General features: G+C 37.9%; 1 protein-coding gene across 10 annotated transcripts in view; it reads left to right on the top strand.

The window, feature by feature from the left end:
• Window positions 1-16,377, top strand: part of LOC100010026 (ras GTPase-activating-like protein IQGAP2) — a 270,208-nt gene that overhangs the window by 96,741 nt on the left and 157,090 nt on the right. For all 10 annotated transcript variants that reach the window (XR_008917926.1, XR_008917925.1, XR_008917924.1 and 7 more), the window contains 3 exons: window positions 10,394-10,557; window positions 12,715-12,875; window positions 16,173-16,291. Coding sequence is in view for 5 of the 10 variants with exons in the window: in XM_056824762.1 (XP_056680740.1) it covers window positions 10,394-10,557; window positions 12,715-12,875; window positions 16,173-16,291 (444 nt within the window). In the remaining 5 variants the exon portion in view is untranslated. The remainder of the gene's footprint in view (window positions 1-10,393; window positions 10,558-12,714; window positions 12,876-16,172; window positions 16,292-16,377) is intronic.

Raw genomic sequence — 16,377 nt, forward strand, 5'->3', positions numbered from 1 at the left:
AATTAGTTGAACACAGAATAGTATACATGTCAGATCTTTGGGAAGGGAAAGATTTTAAAACCAAGTAAGACTTAGAAAGAGTCACAAAATGCCAAATAAATAATTTTGACTACATCAAATTAAAAAGGTTTTGTACAAACAAAACCAATGTAACTAAAATTAGAAGGAAAGCAACAAATTGGGAAACAATCTTCATAACAAAAACCTCTGGCAAATGTCTAATTACTCAAATCTATAAAGAGCTAAACCAGTTGTACAAAAAATCAAGCCATTCTCCAACTGATAAATGGGCAAGGGACATGAATAGGCAATTTTCAGTTAAAGAAATCAAGACTATTAATAAGCACATGAAAAAGTGTTCTAGATCTCTTATAATCAGAGAGATGCAAATCAAAACATCTTTGAGGTATCACCTCACACCTAGCAAATTGTTCAACATGACAGCAAAGGAAAGTAATGAATGCTGGAGGGGATGTGGCAAAGTAGGGACACTAATTCATTGCTGGTGGAGTTGTGAATTGATCCAACCACTCTGGAAGGATTTGGAACTATGCTCAAAGGCACTAAAAGACTGTCTGCCCTTTGATCCAGCCATAGCACTGCTGGGTTTGTACCCCAAAGAGATAATAAGGAAAAAGACCTGTACAAGAATATTCATAGCTGTGCTCTTTGTGGTGGCCAAAAATTGGAAAATGAGGGGATGCCTTTCAGTTGGAGAATGGCTGAACAAATTGTGGTATATGTTGGTGATGGAATACTATTGTGCTAAAATGAATAATAAAGTGGAGGAATTCCATGGTGACTGGATCAACCTCCAGGAAGTGATGCAGAGAGAAAGGAGCAGAGCCAGGAGAACATTGTACACAGAGAGTGACACATTGTGGTATAAGAGAACGTAATGGACTTTTCTAGTAATGGCTTTACAATGTCCATGAACAACCTGCAGCAATCTAAGAGAAAAAAAAAAACTATCCTCTAGCAGAGGACAAACTGAGGGAGTAAAAACACCGAGGAAAAGCAACTGCTTGAATTCAGAGGTTGAGGGGACATGATCGAGGAGAGACGCTAAATGAGTGCCCTAATGCAAACACCAACAACAAGGAAATGGGTTCAGAGCAAAGAGGACACATGTGATACCCAGATGAAATCGCGCGTCGGCTAGGGAAGGGATGGTGGGGGGTTGGGAGGGAGGAAAAGAAAATGATCTGTTTCCAATGAAAAATGTATGAAAATGACCAAATAAAATAATGTTTTAAAAAAAAAACCTTGATATTGAAAAATATGGAGAGTGCAATATTGTACTTCTTCCTCATGGGTTGTCTACTTTTTGTTCTTTTATAATTTGTCCCTCTAACCCCCAAAGTGGCTTGGACAAATAGCTTCTTTATCCTGTAGCCTCCCTAAATATCCTCAGAGGATCAATCATTTTTAAGGTCCCTCTCAATTATTGTCTTGAGCCAAAAGAATCCTAGAATTGAGAAGCAGTTCTTATATAAATTATCAAATATTAGCTTCAGCTAAACTAGGAAGAGTCTTAATTTCCTTTTTTTAAACCAATGAGATATGTAAATGATTATTTTACTGCTCAGTATATCTTACATTCATCATCTGAATCAGGATAAATAGGAGGATCTAGGAAAGTGTGAAATGCCATAATTATTGTAGTTCTTGAAAACCAACAGCCATTAAAGCATTATGGGTTTCAAAATTAATTTTAATAAAATTTTTATTTTTAATAAAAGCTCCCTTAGGTTTGGAGTCCAGAAAACTGGGTTTTTAGTTCTGCCTCAGATAGTTTTTAGCTATGTAATGCTGAGCACATAGTCACAATATTTGTAGACCTCTTCACGATTAAAACACATTAAGGGTACCTAAAGGTCTCAGTGGATAGAAATGGCTTGGGGAGATAATAGATCCTGAGTTCAGATGTGACCTCAGACACATCTTGGCTATGAAACCTGGTCACTTTGATAAAATTGCCTAGCCTGTACTGTTCTTCTGCCTTGGAACCAATACTTAGTATCAATGAGTCCAAGACAGAAGGAAGGGCTTAAACAAACACACACACACACACATACACACACACACACACACACACACACACACACACATATAAAGTTTAAATTTAGGGGAGACTGAGGCAGGTAGAAATTAGTTTCTCTCTGCAAGGAGTATTATATTTTATGAGGTTTATTAAAGATTAAGGATTAAAGAAAATACAGAATAAGAAACATGTGTCTAGGCCAGAGAGGCCTAGACAAGACCTCACCTACATTATGGAAAGAGCCACGTCTGCTCCAAAACGGAAGTCCAAAAGAGGCCCTCAGTAGGTGGAGAACTCCTTTAAATAATCATTTGTGTTCTCGCCCAGGCGAGAATTCAGTGTGATTACAAAGCACTCTGGGGGCTAGCAAGGACTCCTGGGGAATGGAGTTCAAATTTCAATTTTACATTCCCCCCATTTGATCCTCTGGGAAGAAGTCCTTCCCCAAAGGATCATAAAAACATAATCAATTTAAAGATTACAATAATTTGAGGATAAGAGGAAAAAAAAGAACAAAACCAATAATTGCTGAACGCATTGACAAAAAGCCAGCTGGGGGCAGTCCCCTTTGGCATGAAAGTATAGATACAAATACATGTTCAATCAACCACACCCAAAGTTCAATTTTTGTGCAGCTGGCTGGTCTGGAGGCTTCTTCATGGTATCTTCTCCAACAGTTTAGTTCTGGATTCAGAGAGGTAGCATCTTCTTTACCTAAAATTCTTCTCAAAAGGAATTTAAACTTTGCAATTCAAAATAATAATATTTTTTACATTCCCCCATTAAGAGGGTGATTGACAAATACAGGATCACTTAGGGATGCATGGCTGAGGTATGAGGTATATGAATCAATTGGTAAGAGAAATTAACAAAAACATCAGAAAAATCAAAAAGAAAAGAAAAATTTCTGGATGAAAATATCGACTATCAAAGTCTTATGTGTAAAAATTCCAAGTAAAAGAAAAATAAATCTATAACAGGTCCTTGAATCAGGGCCCAATTAAAATGATCTAAGCAATGATGCATTTACCCAGTTAGTAGCCAGGACTACAGAAAGGTACCACACTATGAAAGGCAGAAAAGAAAGGGACCAGATTATATGAGCCAAGGTTTCGGGGATACTCGTCTATGAGTATCTTCATAGTGAGTGTGGACACAAGGAAAGCCTATGTCGTAACAACATGTTAAACACAGTAACCTCGAGTCTTCACACTAGGTTCAAGACCTTTGTATTGGCCTAGATGTGCATCAATCCATCCTGGATTGGGTTTTCTTTGGCTCTGTGCAATGGCTCTTTTGTGTATATCTTGTCCTGGAATCAGACAGAATCATTAAGCAAAGTCCCATAATTTTTTAAATAATTAGTGGCATCATTTTTATAGTCACAAGCCTTTTGGGGCATTCTCTGACAAATGTATTTCAAACTTGTAGTACTGAAAAGTCAAAAAGTTAAAGAAAATCTTAATACTGGTGACATATGCTTCAAATATAAAAAGGAGAGAAAAAAAACACTGAAATAGTATATTGCACATGCAAGAAAATATAATAATAAAAGAGCTTTAAAGAATCTGACACTCTGTGTCAACTAAGAAAATATAAAATGCAAGGCTTTCTCACCAAAAGTGAGATCCATTTCCTCTTCATAGCTGTCCATGATTCACTGTGAGTAGAAGGCATATGAATTGAACAGTAGTACAAATATGTAGTTTCAATATCCCCAAAATTCTCAATAGCCCAATTAATTACAATAGCAAACAAACACACTATCATATTTCACATAATTTGCTGTATGGCATTTTTAAAAACTTATTAATTGATGGATATTTGTCACAAGTTTTTACAGTCATAGCAATCTTTCAACCTTGGTAATAAACAGATTTTTTAAACAAAGTAAAACTCATCTTGGGTTAAGAACATAATCAAGAAATATCATTCTGGTGGAAGTTAAGTAGTGAGCTGAAAAGTATAAATAAAGGGGTGCTCCTTTTTTGGAGGCTTTTTAGGGGTACAAATGCCCTGAGATTAACTGCCCTAACTTCCATTCACATATTTAGAAATGCGGGAAGGTGAAAGATTGTTATAATATTAAAACTATGGCCACCAAGGTATTTACTTATGAAATTCCTAAAATGAAACACTCAAGTGAGAATGGAATTTATGGTGGTTTAATCACAATGGGAGTAAGAAAAGGGAGAGGGAGAGAAGGAGAGAGGAGAAAAGGGAAAGGGGTGACTCAACCTCTGGCAGGGAGCCAGAGGGAGTTTAGGCCCAAAAGGCCAAGGTAGAGAAGGAAACAGTCCTTGACTCACGTGACCGATCTGAAGGGAAGCTGTCTGCGGGCCTCCACCTTGCTTAAGCTTCTAGCATGAACTCACATCCAGTCCTGTCCACAGGAAGAGAGCAAATTCCCAAGGCTGTACCTCACAAGTGCCAATGGTTGCTCCAGCTTGGCTTAGGAGAGCCCAGGTGGGCAGTTAGTTATTTCTGATTTGTCATTGACTAGCACATACCCGTGTAGTGTGGGTGTACACAATTTTGGGTGCTAGACCAAGCAAGATGGAGATTTTAAAATCCACACACACACACACACACACACACATATACATTGAAAGCAAAATAGTTCTCATTCATTTTTATTCAGACAATAATTTAAGGTAAAACAGAGCCTGCTTTTATCATCAAAACATTTAATTCTGGCTATTTTGCAACAAGTTTTTAGGGGTCCTTAGAGTTTTTTGATCCTCAGCTTTTAAAGTCTCTCACTAATCAATATAATCTTTTAGTAGTCAGTTTTATCATACCACTTCTACTTCTGAATATCTGCACTAGGACTTTGAATTTTATTGTGGGTTCTAATTATTTTTCATTAATAATTTTGTCATATTGACTAAATGATTCTAACTTGATATGTTTTTTACTCTATTAGGGCTTTGAATTTTACTTGGATTTCTATTTGCTTTTCTATTTTGAACTTTTCATGAATATAAATCCTTTATGGATGGAGAAAGAACCTACAGATCCTTGTCCAGTGTCATGTTATGGTGTTCTACTGGGAAAATGAGAGCCATTCCTTTGTTTGGTTTAGCACCTGTCTCCCCACCCCAAAAAGTTCAAAGTGTGTAAGAATTGTTTTCCTTCAGCCTTACCTGACTTTAGTATAAGTCAGCAAGAATATTGATATGCAAGAGGAAGGAGTGTTCATGGCAGGTTTGCATCCTCTAGTTCTGAACCCTTCTGAATTTGTGCAGCTAAATTCCTCGTGGTACCTAGAAGAATTGTGTGACTCCAAAGAACATAAAACTTGGTTAATTAATATATGCTTACACTAGTTTGGGAGCCCCAACCTGCTAAGATAAGTCATTTCACTCTGAGCTCCAGTAGAGACAGTCTGGAATTTTATTTGGACTCAACCCAAGTGATTATAAATTGCCCATGTGTCCCGGGGCCTCAACCAATCACAATTTACACTAACTTTGTATGAGTTTTGCAAACTTATATGGTATTTTTTTCAATGTTTTAAAGCCCAAGATTAATGTCTGCATGTCAGCATAACTGAAATGCTTTACTATTAAAATGGTACTTTAACAGTACCTTGCAAAAGTTCAGATGTTATTAAAAGGAAGGAAATTTGTATATGATTCCATATTGCTGTGTTTTTAAAAAATAACTATCATATGGAGAAAGATAATCCAGGAATATAGAATGTTTTGAGAGTTTCTGGGGGGAAATGCTCATTTTTTTCTTGAGACAATACTTAACTTTGGACCTATTGATGGCTTTCTGTTTTATTCCAACAAAATGAGTTGTGAATATGGAATTAGTCCAATATTAGTCACTTACAAAAGCATAATTTGAAGTTTCTCTTTCTGATCTGTTAGGAAGATGAGTATTCCGTTATGCTTTGACAAAAATAAAACAGGAATAAAGTAGTATTGCTGATGAAGAATCTGAGAATTAGAAGTGTAATGAGTAAAGTCTTTTATAACTTGTTCTTTCATGTATTTTTGAAGTGTTAAAGCTACTGTCTCATTCCTAGGAATCAATTTTCTTTTCAAATATGAAAGAAAATGCATCATGTCTACCAAAATTTCACTGATAGTCTAAGTTCTTAAATTGCCCGACTGCCAATTTTTTTTTCTAGTTGACTGCATTTTTCCTTTCCTCTTTAAGGTGGAAAGGTATTCATGACTCAGTGGAATGATTTTTGGCTAATAAAAGTCATATGTAAATTAAAACACTGAAAAATGTTGAATGACTTTAATGGCTTCAATCTTTTTTTTTTTTTAATATATTTTATTTGATCATTTCCAAGCATTATTCGTTAAAGACATAGATCATTTTCTTTTCCTCCCCCCCCCCACCCCCCATAGCCAACGTGTAAGTCCACTGGGCATTAGATGTTTTCTTGATTTGAACCCATTGCTTTGTTGATAGTATTTGCATTAGAGTGTTCATTTAGAGTCCATCCTCTGTCATGTCCCCTCAACCTCTGTATTCAGGCAGTTGCTTTTTCTCGGCGTTTCCACTCCCATAGTTTATCCTTTCCTTATGAATGGTGTTTTTTTCTCCTGGATCCCTGCAAGTTGTTCAGGGACATTACACCGCCACTAATGGAGAAGTCCATTACGTTCGATTATACCACAGTGTATTAGTCTCTGTGTACAATGTTCTCCTGGTTCTGCTCCTCTCGCTCTGCATCACTTCCTGGAGGTTGTTCCAGTCTCCATGGAACTTCTCCACTTTATTATTCCTTTTAGCACAATAGTATTCCATCACCAACATATACCACAGTTTGTTCAGCCATTCCCCAATTGATGGGCATCCCCTCGTTTTCCAGTTTTTGGCCACCACAAAGAGCGCAGCTATAAATATTTTTGTACAAGTCTTTGTGTCCATTATCTCTTTGGGGTACAGACCCAGCAGTGCTATGGCTGGGTCAAAGGGTAGATATTCTTTTGTTGCTCTTTGGGCATAGTTCCAAATTGAATGGCTTCAATCTTGAAAAAAAAAATTCTGAAGTCTTTGATCTCTCCTCATGTGAAAATGGTTTATCAGGACCAAAATTTATTTTAGAAAAAAAATTTATTTTTAATATATTTCAGTCAAACCTTATTAAGGACAGTAAATAACAGTCCACTTACACCTTTTATAAGGTAGCTCTTGCTTAACTTAGAATGTTTTGTTTTTCAAACACAAATTGAAGGAGTTTTCAATTTCCAGTGGCATATGTTAACTGCCTATCTAGCAGTCTTCTGTGGCCCTCTAAAATAATCCATTTCCCAAAGTCTTCAACTTGGTGTGAACTGCGCTTAGAGAACATGATGGCCTGACTCTAGTGTTCTCTTTGCTCTATTTTCCCCACAACATATGGCAAGAGAAAGCAGTGTTGTCTTTTCTGAGGGAGAAGAGCATGTATAACTAGTGTTTTCATGCAGATCAGGAATATCCAATAATAATTGACCTGACATTCAGAGTTTGCAAAAGACATAATTCTCCCTTCAAAGGATCAGAAATTATTGAAAACCTTATTCCAGAATTAGCATCTTATATAAAAGTGTAGAAATAACCAAAAAATAAAAGAATCCCAACCTGGCTTTCTCCTGAAATCATTTTACTTGACATGTTCCTTCTGATAGTAATGGAGTGTTCCTTTTTCACAAGTGTTTGTTTGAGGAAAGAGTACCTTTTGGCCATGGTATGGATGTAGACTCGGCATGAGCATTTCCTGACCCTGAGTGATGTCAGATGGCAGAATGACTTACAGAGGAAGTGTGTAGGCTCCTTTTGGATGTCTTTAGAAAGGGAATAATTTTCCATCTGTCAGGGATGGGCTATATGTAATCTCGGCTGGGATCTGAGCTTGTATTAGCAAGAGAACAAGTGATGAAAAGTTCTAAAGTATCTTTGTTGAATTTTTTATAGTGTGGTCTGGATATCTGCCTTACTAGGATGGAGCCTTATTTTGATCATTTACCTCTATTCCTCAGTGGCAAAAGTCAGCAATGGTTCTTCCCATTGGTTGACATCTAATTCTCTTCCCTGGTCCATGAAAACCATGCCAAGTCCACGTTTCCAAAATGTCCTCACAGGAAACCTTAAAATTTATTTTGTTATAAACTGTTGGATTTTATGGCTGGTCTCCAGGTCACAGCAGCTGTGAATGTCTGAAGATTCTTTTCCTTTGAAAAACTGTGAATGAACTTATGCCTTCATGGGATTTGTTACAATAAATCTAAAAAAATTGACACAAGTTAATCATACATGTCTTAGTTATAGTGACGCTTGTTTTGAAAGTGTACAAATGATATAAAAATTGTGAAAATATACACATTTTAATTTTATCTTTAAAATGACACTTTGTAGAACCCAGAATCATGAAAGGAAAGTGTTCAGCGAAATGATAATTGCTAGTCAGGCCACATGCTTACATTAATACTTACTATGTGTCTGGTAGTTGCTCAGTTCTTAAAACATGGGGGAAAAGGCAAAAACGTGTTTACAGCTATGTTGATAATTGGCAGAATATAAATTGAGCACTCATTCTATTGAGATCAGTCCAGCGGTCTCTCTGAGGGTCCGAGGTTTCTCTGTCTAGGTGTGATGATCTGGTCTAGTAATGGAGATGACAAACACTGTGCTCAGGCCCACGTACATAGGTGTCACACAGTGTTCTGCCATATCACGGAGGTCCATTTATTACATAGGGTTTCAAGTACACACTTCTTTGACACACAATCAATTTTATATATACATATATATATATATATTTCCATGAAATTTAACAATAAGATGTGTAACCTAAGTAGATAGTCAATGAAACATTGTTGCTATAGATGAATGACATAAACAGGGTGATGTAGAGATTAGTTCTCCCTGACCTAGGAGAATCATTGTTACTTTTGGTCAGCTCACAATCAATCACAATTACTTAGGAGATGGGTAACAAAAGTAACAAAACTAGTAGCTAGGTACAAGGTTAGAGGACAACTTAATGACAGACCAGATTTGGGGTTTTCCTCAATTTACAAGTTCTATTTTTGTTATGTTACATTAAAGCACCTGGCATTGTTGCCTGGTTTCTGTCCATAAACAGAATTTAGTGGAGTGTGTCTTGAAGGTGATTGATGTTCTTGGCTTGCCTGGCTTGTAATGGGAGTGAATGTAACTTGTGTAGAGGGAAAGGGGGGGGGGGGGCGGGTAATGGGTAGTGACCTCTAGGTTTTAATTCTGTGAATGTAATCTTTTAGGGTAATAGTCTAGGGGGATTAAAGTGGGATATAGATGTGTTGTTCTTATAAGTATTTGCTCTCACATTATTTCTCCTGTATTGGGGAGGAAGCAATAATCATAACAAGTCCATTAGTAGGGAAAATTGGAGAGAGAGAAGTCACAGAAGGGGGTTAGTGGGGGAGGGCTTTATTCTCAGGGGGCTGCCTTGAAGTTTCCAGTTCCCAGACTGTGACCATGTCAACCAATGGGGCTCCCTGCACCATTCAATCCAAAGAATACTTTAGATGTTTAGATGATTTGGTCCCCACTCGCAAATGGTTTGAGAAATTAATTAAATTAATTATTTAATGAGATTCGAAGGGGGAAACAGTAGAGAAACATATCAAAGGCTACAAAATGAAGAGGCAAATCAGAAAGTAGAGATGGTACTCTTGTTCAGTTTCAGAGGCCTAAGATTCTTGAAGGCTGTAAGAGTCAGGTTTTTTTTTTTTTATATGCAAGATGAAACATATATGAGATTGGACACTGAAAGGGAAGTGTCTTCAGAACCTATAGTCTAGGCACATGTGCTTTGAAATACCAATTCAGGATATAAAAATAGACTGGTCAGCTGTGAAATGAGCACATAAAGAGGCATTTGTATGAATCAGAATAAACAATTAAACTGTAAAGATAGAAGCAGATATTTGAGAGAAGAAAAAATATTACAAAGTTTTATTTTTAAGTTAAAATTTAGATATGTTAAAAAGTATAGCTACCTTTCAGAAATTTTTGATCATACGCACATACTGAAAAACAAAGGTTGCTGCAACTAAGTCATCTATCTTTGCAAATTAGCTTTAAGAGGGAGCCCTTTTTAAGTGCCTGTTTCAGTATTATTTTAGTAAGCTAAAAGGGTGAATGATAGATCATAGCTGATCTATGATTCATGTTGAAAATTAATGAGACCTTTCATGTGTAGCACCACATGGTATGGTCTAGCTACAAAAAGACAAGGTTGGTTTTCCCCCTAGGAGCAATGATCTTTTAACTGTAATCCCTGAGAGATTCAAGGGGAAACACCAGCAAGTACATAAAGTGTGATTCTGACTGCCATCTGACTGCCTCCTTGTCCTCCAGGGCTCGCTGCTGTCGATGAGATTAATGCTAGGATTCGAGAAGGTCATCCCACTAACACCGTGACGGCACTCATGAAACCTGAGGCTCAGCTCCCTACCGTTCATCCCTTTGCTGCTGTTCTGTATCAGAATGAACTGTTCAACCTTCAGAAACAGAGCTCTTTGGTAAGTGCAGGACGTCTGTGGCTGCATGAGTGACTCAGAGCCTGGAGCATTGCTTGGGAAGGGCAGAATCCACTTGAAAATGAGGTGTTGCTCTGAGATCATGGCAGAAGGGGAAGAAAGCTGCTGGGACTTTGCGGCCATCCATAGGATCTACTTGCCCTTCACTTAAAGTAGTGATTCCCCAGAAAGCATAGGCACTGCGTCGTCCGGACTGCCATGAAGGGGGGTCCCTTGGATGTAACATTGGTCCGGGGGTCATGCAGACTTCGGTTCCATTGTGGCCTCAGACCCTTTCTAGCTTTGTGACCCTGAGAAAGTCACACTTTAATCTCTCTTTGCCTCAGTTTGCAAAACTGAAAAATGAGGATAATAAAAGCATGTACTTTTCAGGATTATTGTCATCCTGGATGAGTTAAAAAATAACTGTGCTCTAGGCTACTCTGACCATAAATTGTGGAAAATTTTCCAACCTGTGCTTTAGGCTATGATCTACCTCTCTATAATTTCTAAACAGTAGTCCTAGTTTTGTCTTTTAGGATTATGTAGTATTACTTCTTGTTTCCATTTATCCACCTAACAGCCCGCCACCCACAACAAAAGTGGGAGATGATTTTTCCCCATGTTCACCAGACTTGTAGAAACTGAGATCATCAATGCTGCTTTTGTGCTGTCCTCTGACTGATTACTATTGTTATAGCAAAGTTGCCTTAAAAAGGAACTGTCTCCTACAATAATGAGTTATCAGTAGATTGATTATATTTACCAATAGAGCTACCAATGACAATAGCAGCTACTTTTTAGAATTCTGCTCTCTGTGAGATAGTGATTTTCTGAAAAAAAAAATTCCCAATTGCAGGTTCCTCCCTCATGATTAGTGTGGTAAAGTAAGAAAAAAGCCCAAAACATTTCATTCCTACCATGCATAACATGTTTATTGGGTATTGTGGCCACAGAAATGAAAAAATACTACTACCCCTTTCCTTTAAAACTTTAGTATCCAATGATAGATATGATTTATAGATAGAAAACCATGGAGCTAAGTATTATGGCTATAAATATAAATAATGCTCTGGCTCCCCCTTTTTTTCTTCCCCAAATATTTTTTTCTGTTTTTGCTGTTTCATTGGTTCCTTCTTATTCAGAAAAATGCACATTTATGGTACCGTATCTATTTCATGGCCTCTTGTGTTTGTAACTCGGCACAAGTATTCCCAAAACAAGTAAAAAGTAGCTGTCAGGTTATATTCAAGAAATATTCTCTGCCCACTAAGTTGGGTGAGTTCTGGTTTTACCACCCTTTCTGTAGCCATTCCTCCAATGTTAATCATGGCTCTAAATTCAGTGGTCATTGTATATTCAATGGGTCCTTAACTTCCTTGAACTTTTAGTTTCTTCATCTATAAAATAAGGATAATAATCCTAGCATGTATTTACCTAATTTTTCACTCAACCTAATGAGTTGAAAAGTTTTCTAAACCAGGAGTACTAGCAACTAGGTGGTTTAGTGGATTGAGAGCCAGGCTTACTGACAGGAGGTTCTTGGTTTCAAATCTAGCCTGAGATTCTTTCTACCTGTGTGATCTGAAGCAAGGCTTCCCACTTGGCTTTCCCATACCAGTGTTCTGCCTTGGCATCTCTACTTAGCATTGATTTTAATACAGAAAGCAAAGAATTTAAAAATAGACTGAGTTGGAACAGTCAGGTAAATAGGAGGAAAAGTAGGAAAGAGCAATACCATGAAACATTAAGGCTGTGTGGCCTTACTTAAGTTACTTAACCCCCATTGCCTAGCCTTTACAAATCTTTTACCTTGGACCCAATGAAGAGTATAGATTTTAAAACAGAATTTAAAGGATTTTTAAAAAAACTTTCCAAACCTTAAAGAGATATATCATAGCTCCCTGAAACATTGTCCCAACTGACCCTCATCAACACCTTATAAAAATGTCAGCTGCTGATATTATTACAGACTACACTGTTATTCCTTGTTATCCATACTTTGTCTTCTTGGTATCCACTGTTCTTCCTATTCCATTTGTTTTATGGAGTTTTGACCATGACACCCTTTTCAGAGATGTGCTTAATGAAAGCTTTTTTTAAATGATCCTTTGTGTAATGCTGTGAAAATTCTCCTCATTGACATATGTTTTCCTACAGAATTACCTGACCCCTGAAGAGCTGTCCAAGACAGTAGAAATGTTGTCAGCAATTGCTTTGCTCAACCAGGCAATGGAAAACAAGGATCTTGTGTCAATACAGAATCATATCAAAAATCCTTTAATAGGCTTCAGTAACCTCGATGATGAATATTTGGGATGGTAAGGGATCCATCATTCCTTTCAGCTCTTTGTAAAAGGTACAGGTGATATTCTGGAATCATTGGCTCCAGGGACCTGCAATCTCAAGGATGGAGTCCATCCTGTCAAGCCCCTCTGGCAATGTTTTGTTTCCTGATCTTACATATTCTAAGTGGTCTTGAAGTGCTAAGAATGGTCATGTAGGTTGTCTTCAGTGTATTTCCTTTTCTTTCGGAAAAAAGCGGACTTGTTCCATTCAACTGTGGGGGATGTAAGGGAAGCTGCCACCATAACCTACACATTTGCCATGCTTTCATGTAGAGTGGCTACCTTGGGCTTTCTTTCCAGTAAGAGAGGTCCGGTGACAAGCTCAGGAAGAAGTCAGCAGGACCTGCTTTTGAGTCCTCTGTGGCCTGCGTGAGCCAGACCAAGTTGAGCTCTCAGTGTCTAAGGACCCTCTCTGAACTGGTGGATCTGATCAACCTCATCCACCCTTTGTCATCCCCAACTATCTATCCCATCACCTGCTATAATAGGGGGAAAGGCAGACATTGAAAAGAAGAGGCTTCCTTTTGCTATTTCCTTGGGACAGCCCTGAACAGGGTCCTAGCTAGCACGTGACAATCTTCAGCTGCTGTTCCTTTCATTTGGTGCTTCCAGAACTCATTCCTGGAAAGCAAAGACACAAGAGCCCATTACTGTAGGATGGGTGGATGTTCTAAACCAATGCCTGAAAAATGACCAAACAACAATTACAAAGTGAACATGATAGTTTCTTTACTAAGACCACTACTTGAGAAGCTCCCAAAATACTAGTCTTAGAAACCTTGAGAGATATCCTAAGGATATATTGTGTTATTTTGGAAAGAATATACAATTTAGAGTCAGAAAATCTAGCTTTGGGTTCAAAGTCTGCCCCTAACTTTCAGTGTAACCTTTGGCAAACCACACCATAGAAGACTTACTTTCTTAAGAAACCCTAATTACTTTAATACCATTCAGCAAAACTATATGTCAAAAAGGTGCCTGCAAACAATTTAATGGGTTGTATTTGAGTCAGGATAAAATGTGACCTTACTCTCAAGGGGCTTGCTAGTTAAAAACCAGAGAATATAGACACACCAAGTGCTACATGGGGTCAAGGCTAATATGTAACAGGAAAAAGATTTAGACAAGTTTAGCATTTGTGATTTTGAGTAGGATGTAGGAACAGAGCCAAGCAATATTAAAGAGAGAGTAAAGAGTATCTTTTACTATGTGGCCTTTAGAGAATATATGTGTTCAATCTTAAATTATTTAATCACCAAAATGAGGAAGATAATAATCATACCTGCCTTATTTACTACCTTAGGAAGTTATTGTAAGAATCAAATAAGATCAGAAATGCAGTCAAAGAACCTGTGAATATGTTAGATAAATGTGGTAGTGGTAATTAGATTTTTCTAAAGATTAATTTTAGAATAATCGAACTTGATGCCTGTGAGCAATATGGAAAAGTTTTGTAAATTGCAAAGATAGATATATGAGAAAGACAAAATGATGGGGAAAGAGATTGGGAAAATGAAGGAGAGGGAGAGGAAGGAGATCAAGAGGGAAACAAAAGGAGCAGAGGGAGAAAGAGAGAACATTTATTAGACACTCATTACATGCCAGATCCCCCCAAAAGTTCTGAAATTTTAAAGCAAAAAATCAATTAACTCCTGCCCTCCCCTAGGTTGAAGGATCTTAAATTCAAATGAGAAGGGGCAATATCAGTATACCAAACAAAGCTAAACAGGAAGTCATGGGGAGCAAGGGAATAGAAAAATCTTAAAAGACTGATCTTGGAGGGAATGAGAATAGATGTTGGAAGAACTTTCTTAAATGGTTCATGGGAGAAAAGCTCATTGGCCCAAAGGAGAGGGCGATGTACAGGATACTCTTTCCCTTACTGGAGACCAGCAAGTGATTTCTCTGTAACTTGTAACATGTAACCTTAGCTTTCCTTGGAGGCACTGAGAAGTTGCAAGCAGAGACTGAAACCTTGGTAACACAACTAGTATTTCTCAAAGACAAGTTTCGAATCCAGGTCTGTCCATCATCCCCATTTTCACATCTCACAAGCATGTTTGACCTCATGTACTGAAAGAAACTACTTTTTAACCACCCCAAACCCCCAAACCCACTGAATCCTCTAACTTCTTTTTTTCCCTGACATCATCACTATCCTTTCAGTCTCAGATATCTAACATATTGGTCATCTTCATTCTTCACTCTTCCACTCTCTCACCTCCCCACCCCTGCCCCATACAATATGGTAATTGCCATGACCTTTTCATTAAACATTTTTCTCAAAACATTTAACCTGAATTGCTTCAATAAACTGCCTTGATAAGTATTTAAATTAGCTTCAGTTCAAGGAGACAACTAAACTGAGATTCAGGCAGACCTGAGTTCCAAACCAGCCTCATATTCTTATTAGCTCTGTGACCCTTGGTCAAATCACTTCTGCTTTGGGATTCTAATCTGTAAATGGGTACCATCCTAACACATACCTCCCAGGGCTGTTATAAGCATCAAATGAGTTAACTTCTATGGAGCACTTTCCTAACTTTTTATCTGTTTAATCAAGCTTCATAGACATGTGATGATTGATAACTTTCAGTTGTCAAATCTGGTGCATTCTACATGCCCAGCATCTCTTCAATCTCCAGTCCATCGATATGACTGCCAGGGAAATCGAGCCCTTCATCAGCTCTCACTTAGACAATAGCAATGAATTCTTTATTTCTTTTCCATTTTGTTAATCCCTCACCTTCTGTCATTTTTGAGACAGAAGAACAAGGGCTGTGGGCAATGGGGCGGAGGGGAGGAGGCGGGCTATGATTTACAGAGGGTCACACAGCTAGGAGAGGACTGAGGTGCCTCCTACACTTTTCTTCTCTCAGGGCAGGACAGCTACCCGAGACCTCCCTTCCCTGAGCCTTCCATTGTCAGCATATCCCCCACCTGAAAGTCATTTTCTGTGTGCTGTAAATATCTGTCCATCCCTGTGTAAGTCCTATGGAGGTGCGGGTTCCTTGTGGTCAGAGGCTATTTGGTGTGGCCAAATAGACACTCGAGTCCCCACAAGGCTTTTCCCTTCGCAACGTCCTCATTTTACACATGCTTCTATGGCAAATGTCAGCGAAGGGCTACAATCCCTGCTGCCTCCCTTTTCTTATATTATTCCAATATGTCGCTCTCCCAGTGTCTGTCCTCTTTAGTCAATTTGGTAAGAAGTCAACTCAAAAGGAAAATTAAATTTAATAGATTTATGGTGACTTTTGTCTTCCATAGTTATACTTGCAAGCTCCTGTGCACTAAAACAGACTCATTTCAAGGACATTACTTAAACCGGAATGAAATCCAAAATCGTATTAATATGGTTAATGTGGAAATTCAAGAAGAAAAAGCAAGTAAGTGCAGTCAGTTTGGTTTTGCAAGAATGGTTGCGAATATCAGAATTCTGAATAATTGAATGTTTGACTTTTAACCAATGGCT

This window comes from Monodelphis domestica, chromosome 3 (assembly GCF_027887165.1).
Source record: "Monodelphis domestica isolate mMonDom1 chromosome 3, mMonDom1.pri, whole genome shotgun sequence".
NCBI classification, from domain to species: domain Eukaryota; kingdom Metazoa; phylum Chordata; class Mammalia; order Didelphimorphia; family Didelphidae; genus Monodelphis; species Monodelphis domestica.